We start from the raw sequence: 6,780 nt of genomic DNA, 5'->3' as shown, positions 1-6,780 counted from the left end.
ACTTTCACCGTGGACAAAGCGGAGTCCAGAGACAATAATGTACAGTATGTGGAAAATAATGTGTTTTTTGAACTTTAAACCGCATAAACACATTTCATTACACCAAATACACAAAATAATGTTCATTTTAGCAGCATCATATGACCCCTTTAAAGATCTAGTCTGAATAGGCTTACAAAGCATAAAAATGAAGCAGATAATTGTACAGATGCCGGAGGAAAGGGCCACTGACAGGACTTGTCCTGAGGATTATTTATCTCTAGCTTTGAGGAAAAGCTTTCAGAATTGTCTTTTCTGCATCATAGAGCCGCACTGTTAGCTAACAACTGATCACAAACTTAGACAGCTGTAAAAAAAAAAAAAAAAAAATGTTAAAAACAAGCAAACTTTGATAGGAGTTTTTCAGTAGTTCATTCAATAATGACTTTGCTCACCTCAATACTAAATTTGTGTTTACATCTTTGATTAGCATACCCCTTGACAAAATGATGGGGTCAGAGTCAGTTCCCCTGCTCACTTGCTGTATTTTGTCCCCTTTAGAACTCTGTAGGGGTAGGAAGCGTTGCCTAGTGACGGGGCGCGTTTAGCAGCCAGCAAACATGGAGAAGTACGAGAAGATAAAAGTGGTCGGGAGAGGAGCATTCGGGTAAATACAACCACGAACCCGTTAATAGTTCAACAAATGGATTTAGTGACGCGTGCTCGTTTGTTTAAACTAGCTGCTTTACAAAAATGACTTTTTTGCGCGTTTAAACACGGTAAACGTTTTACTTGAGAAACTCTGTGAAGATCTTCTAATCTGCAGCGCTCCTCCCAGAATCAGAGCGAGCTAGCGGAACAAACAGAGCATCACTTTCTCGCGTTTCCGCATTCCATCAGTAGAGTTACACAGCCATTATCAAAGAGTTACAGTTGCATTAAGAGTTTGAGTAAAATTTCGACACTTCTTTTTCAAAGGGAAAAGAGATGTTGAGCAGTGAATAGCTCGCCCTACTCCTTTCAAAACAGCAATGTTTAAAGCGTTCCTACTGGAATTTCTATCGTAATTTGGAACCGTAACCGGAATGTCCAGTAGCAAACAGAGGGTGTAAAAATTACTGAGAAATTAAAGTTTCTCAAAGTTAAAGTATGGGCATTGTGTGAAATTTGTACTCAAATCTCAAAGTTTAAAGCTTAAACATATTTGAGAACACTTTAAGAGTCACGAGAGTACACTTTAATGACTATGCACTTTGTAATAACGTCAAATTAAAACTTTTACTTTAAAGTAGGCTACATTTTAAATCTTTATGGTTTATTAATATTTTGTCGTGATTTAAAGACGTACACTTATTTTGATGTGTTGACTAAAGCACATGGAAAGTACTTGAGTATAATTTAACCTCTAGTGTGTTATTCGGTACATTTAAAGTTAACTAAACTAAATTGCAACTTCATTACAAAAGTGTAATTATAAATATATGACGTATAAGTTTCAATAGTAATGACATTATGACTGTATTTCAGTTCACAAATGCTTGTCAGCATATTCAGCAGTACTTTAGCCTACATATTTCAAAGACAATAGAAATAAGTATGAAATGACATGTAACAATGTAATTAAGTCCTACTTAAGTGGGTCAAAAAGCACACTAAAGTTTAGCTAATTGTATTTACTGTAAATTTAAACTAGGCTATAATACATTTCATTTAATTGCAATTAAGTGTCTGAAAAATTATATTCAGTTCATACTTAAGTGTATTCTTTTAAATTATATTATTTCCATAATAAGTGCTCATTTTAAAAGTATGATAAAATAGACAGCTGAAATTTAAAAACTTTAAATTCAGCTATTAAACTTGAAATTCTCACATTCTGTGAATGTAACAAATCCGCTTATTGACCAGTATCCTGATTTCTGTATCTGTTACAGGATAGTGCACCTTTGTCGCAGACGCACTGATGGCGCGCTGGTGATCTTGAAGGAAATCCCAGTTGAGCAGATGACTCGTGATGAACGCCTCGCGGCCCAGAATGAATGTCAAGTCCTCAAGTTACTCAGCCACCCCAACATAATTGAGTATTATGAAAACTTCCTTGAGGACAAGGCGCTGATGATCGCAATGGAATACGCTCCAGGCATACACTTTCTTCACTCAAGTTTGGATGGTCACTTAATGTGTTCCGACAGTTTATATCAGGAACAAAATTCATAATATGTATTATTGTGATCCAAAAGTAATTATGTATTATTTAAATTATAAGGTATGGTCGCATTGGTTGCACGGAATTTAATTTCTGCTGATTTTAATATGACTAGTTTGTAAGCATTTTGAATTATGATTCAAAACAACATGCATGTAGTCAATAATCTTAGTATCTATGATCATTTGTCTCTTTATGATTATTGTAGGTGGAACCCTGGCCGATTACATACAAAAGCACTGCAACTCCCTGTTAGATGAGGACACCATATTACACTTCTTCGTTCAGATCTTATTGGCCCTTTATCACGTGCACAATAAACTCATCCTACATCGGGACCTCAAAACCCAGAACATACTCCTAGACAAGCACCAGATGATAGTAAAAATAGGAGACTTCGGAATCTCGAAAATTCTTGTCAGCAAGAGCAAAGCTTATACTGTAAGTACCTCACCAATTATTTGAATTTGACTGTATGTGATTTAGTTACAGTTCAAATTCTCCTTTTCATGATAGGTTGTGGGGACACCGTGTTATATCTCTCCAGAACTGTGTGAAGGAAAGCCATACAACCAGAAGAGTGACATTTGGGCCCTAGGCTGTGTGCTTTACGAGCTTGCTAGTCTCAAGAGAGCTTTCGAGGCAGCAGTAAGATATATTTTCTTATTGATTTGTCTTGATTTTAAAGAATCTGAACATCACAAAATTCTTTGTTCCTTAAATGAATGTTGAATGACAAACGAAGCAACTTCTCTGTTGTCAGAACCTGCCAGCTTTGGTGCTGAAGATCATGAGTGGCACATTTGCCCCCATTTCAGATCGTTACAGCCCAGAACTGAGACAACTCATTCTTAACATGCTGAATCTGGACCCATCCAAAAGGCCCCAACTCAATGAGATAATGGCTCATCCCGTCTGCATCAGGCCATTGCTTAATCTCTACACTGACATAGGCAACGTCAAAATGCGCAGGTAGGACTTTATCATTTTAAATTTTACTTTTCTACCGCATTTAATTGTACTGTTTGGGAAGTAATTACTGTACAGTGTTAAGAACTGTAAATGCACTCCTTATTTGATGAAATTATTCTCTTTTTAGAATAGAAAAGCCACATTCTACTGTACAGACAGGCCCTCATGGCAGACCTGGTGGACGTGTAACTGGTACCAGACCCAGGGGTGGGATCTTATTTCCTTATATAGTCTCCTATTTACTATTATTGTTTTAAAGGATCATTAATTATTTTATTAATACAGCCTTGGGTTTATAGCTGATTAAATATTATGTTTATACCCATTTTATTTAATTAAATTCATAGTAAGTCTTTATTTAGCTCTCTTGGTTTCACTGTCTGCATGAAGGTTTTCTGGTGCCATTTGTTTCATTAGGAGGGCTGTCCAGTCTAAGTTCAACAAAGATGATGCACCCATTGCCTTTATCTTCAGTGTACACCTGGGGCAGTGGCATTTCCACTCCTCTGCGTCTGCCCATGTTAAACACAGAGGTTATTCAAGTGTCCCTGGGCCGCACCCAGAAGATGGGCGTCACCAAATCTGGGCAGCTCATCACATGGGAGGTGTGATGATAATTTTTCTTCCCAATTGAATATAAATCCTATTTTATTTCAGTTTTCAGTGTTTATTTCGGTTTGACTCTATGCCAGGCCCCCTCGGTTGGATCTGGTGAGCCCACTTTGCCCGGCGCTATTGAGCAGATGCAGCCCCAGTTTATCTCCCGCTTCCTGGAAGGACAGTCTGGTGTCACGATCAAATCTGTCTCATGTGGCGATCTCTTCACCACCTGCCTAACAGGTATGCTTCTTACAATCCAGAATTTTCCATGCAGGTCTCAGCATATTGTTGTGACGTCAGATTTATCCATCCATAATGCAACATAAAACCAAAACAAAGAACGTTTACATGTCCATCAGATGCTCTTTTCTTGCCTGAGTGGGCAATTCTTGGCCTGAAGCTAAAAAATGGACCTGTCTATGCGAAATTAAACACAAGAGTAATTTAAACATTTGTGATAAAGTTTGAAAGGGGGATGTAATCACCTCTTTTTACGATCCTTCCTACAGAGCTCATTAAGCACCATTTGTTCAGACTGCGAAAGCTAATCTCTTGTCCCCTGGCATTGTAGCACAGCGGTGTACATTTGTCTGCGCTAAAGTAAAGGATATGCTGTTAGCATTCGTCTCTGTGGGGGAATCATTAGTCATCAGCAGATACAGAGGATTAAAGGTCCTCACTTCCAGCTTCTCATCCAGCGGTTTGCACTGACGGAGGAACAGTTTTTGTTTAATTCTTTGTTTATTAGCAGCAGCTACTATAATCTGCTCAGTTTGGTTTTGCAGACAGAGGTATAATCATGACATTTGGAAGTGGAAGCAATGGTTGTCTTGGACATGGGAACTTCAACGATGTGACACAGGTAGATTTTGACAACCCAATATATAGAGACCTATTGTTTCACAATGGAATGATTAGTGATGCTTGCTAAGCAAGCTAATTAAACAAAGTAATCCTAAACATTGACCTCAGGGCTCCACAATAAAGATGACCTGCTGGCCTGGGATCATTGGTATTGTTAACTAAAACTAAAACTATTTTGGCAACGCTTTACAATAAGGTATATTAGTTAACATTAGTTAGTAACATGAACTAAGAATGAACAATACTTGTACACCATTTATTAGTCTTAGTTCATGTTAATTTCAACATTTACTAATGCATTATTAAAATCAAAAGTTGTGCTTGTTAACATTAGTTAATGCACTGTGAATTAACATGAACTAACAATGAACGACTGCATTGTCATTAACTAACATTAGCAAAGATTAATAAATATTGTAATAAATGTATTGTTCATTAATGTTAGTTAATACATTAACTAAGTTTAACTAATTGAATCTTATTGTAAAGTGTCACCACTATTTAAAAAAAATGTTTTTGTTAACTGAAATAAAGCTGAAAATATATGAATATTAGATGAAAAGCATAAAATTAGAAATGTTGCTTTGGCAAATAAGTGGACTAAATTCAGTTTAGGTTGAAGTACTAAAACTACTAAAACGTAAATAAAAATAAATTAAAAAATTATAAAAGCTAAAAAAAATATTAACATAAAAAACTAAACTTAAAATGAAAACTGAAAATATTAAATAAAGGCAAATTAAAAATATTAATAAATAGTATAACAATATATAAATAATAATTAAAGACTGCAGAATTTCGGGCCAATTGACAGAACTTTGACTTGACCATTACGGTTTTACATGAATGATGTACAAGCATTTTATGTTTTTTTTAAACACTGAAATGGTATATTTATTAATTTAGCAATGTCTGTTCAAGTTTGTACAGTCAAACACCACTTACATTTTCTTTACAACATGTATAAATCTAGTTTTAATTGTATTTGTGGTTCTTCATGTTGCCGTCTTTGTATTTAGCCCAAGATAGTGGAGGCTCTGCTGGGTTATGAGTTGGTTCAAGTGTCTTGTGGAGCGTCGCATGTCCTGGCAGTGACCAATGAGCGAGAGGTTTTCTCCTGGGGGCGAGGAGACAACGGTAAATGAGCAACATCACTTGTCACTCAAACACTGTGTTTCTTTGGGTTTCTCTTTGTACTCTTGTAGCCTCCAGGCAGACCTGGCATTTTGTGCTCCATCGTCCTCCTCTCCCTCTCTTTCCCTCTCTCTATCACACTCACTCTTTGTTATCCCTCTGTCTGACAGGCCGCCTGGGATTGGCCACTCAAGACTGCCACATCTGCCCGCAGCAGGTGAGTTTGCCAGCTGATTTTGAAGCCCAGCGTGTGCTGTGTGGGATCGACTGCTCCATGATCATCAGCACACAGCTCCAGATTCTGGCCTGTGGGAACAACAGGTACTCAATACGTCCTCTCACAGTTCATTATGAACAACAACAACCAAAAGATATGAAAAATATCATGTTACTTTTATTAAAAAATATATTATATTGGGAAAATACAAGCCGACAATGACAAAATGACGAGTTATGATAAATAAAATGACAGTGACAAAATGACAAAGTTATAATGTGATGTGTGTTCAGGTGATTTTGGTTGGATGTTTTATATTTATTTATTTTATATATATGTATATACATGGATGTACACAACCGTTCAAAAGTTTGGGGTTAGTAAGGTTTATTTGAATGTATTTTGATTCAAAGTAAAAACAGTAATATTGTGAAATGGTATTACAATTTTAAATAACTGTTTTCTATTTTAATATATTTTAAGATGTAATTTATTCCTGTGATGCAAAGCTGAATTTTCAGCATCATTACTCCAGTCTTCAGTATCACATGATCCTTCAGAAATCATTCTAATATGCTGATTTTCTGCTCAAGAAACATTTCTTCTTATTATTAATGTTGAAAACAGTTTTTGCTGTTTAATAATTTTGTGGAAAATTCTTTGAGAAAGTTCAAAAGAACGGTATTCATTTGAAATAGAAAACTTTTGTAACATTATAAATGCCGTTACTGTCATTTTGATCAATTTAATGTGTCTTTGCTGAATAAAAGTATTTATTTCTTTAAAAAACTCTTTAAAAATGTGTGTG

At 36.0% G+C, this 6,780-nt stretch overlaps 1 protein-coding gene across 1 annotated transcript in view; it reads left to right on the top strand.

Moving 5' to 3' along the window:
• Nucleotides 1-592: 592 nt before the first annotated feature.
• The window catches only part of LOC107661116 (serine/threonine-protein kinase Nek8-like), a 14,628-nt gene continuing 8,440 nt past the window's right edge, over nt 593-6,780 (top strand). Inside the window, exons 1-11 of the mRNA XM_016450589.1 lie at nt 593-646; nt 1,914-2,119; nt 2,394-2,626; nt 2,702-2,833; nt 2,949-3,157; nt 3,285-3,364; nt 3,575-3,762; nt 3,850-3,997; nt 4,543-4,619; nt 5,641-5,758; nt 5,926-6,076. Of these exons, the coding sequence (XP_016306075.1) occupies nt 600-646; nt 1,914-2,119; nt 2,394-2,626; nt 2,702-2,833; nt 2,949-3,157; nt 3,285-3,364; nt 3,575-3,762; nt 3,850-3,997; nt 4,543-4,619; nt 5,641-5,758; nt 5,926-6,076 (1,589 nt within the window). The 5' untranslated portion in view covers nt 593-599. The remainder of the gene's footprint in view (nt 647-1,913; nt 2,120-2,393; nt 2,627-2,701; nt 2,834-2,948; nt 3,158-3,284; nt 3,365-3,574; nt 3,763-3,849; nt 3,998-4,542; nt 4,620-5,640; nt 5,759-5,925; nt 6,077-6,780) is intronic.

The sequence above is a fragment of the Sinocyclocheilus anshuiensis genome, unplaced genomic scaffold (assembly GCF_001515605.1).
Source record: "Sinocyclocheilus anshuiensis isolate Anshui unplaced genomic scaffold, SAMN03320099.WGS_v1.1 scaffold583, whole genome shotgun sequence".
Taxonomy (NCBI): domain Eukaryota; kingdom Metazoa; phylum Chordata; class Actinopteri; order Cypriniformes; family Cyprinidae; genus Sinocyclocheilus; species Sinocyclocheilus anshuiensis.
The sequence above is the reverse complement of the archived record's forward strand: the minus strand, read 5'-3'. Positions and strand labels throughout refer to the sequence as shown.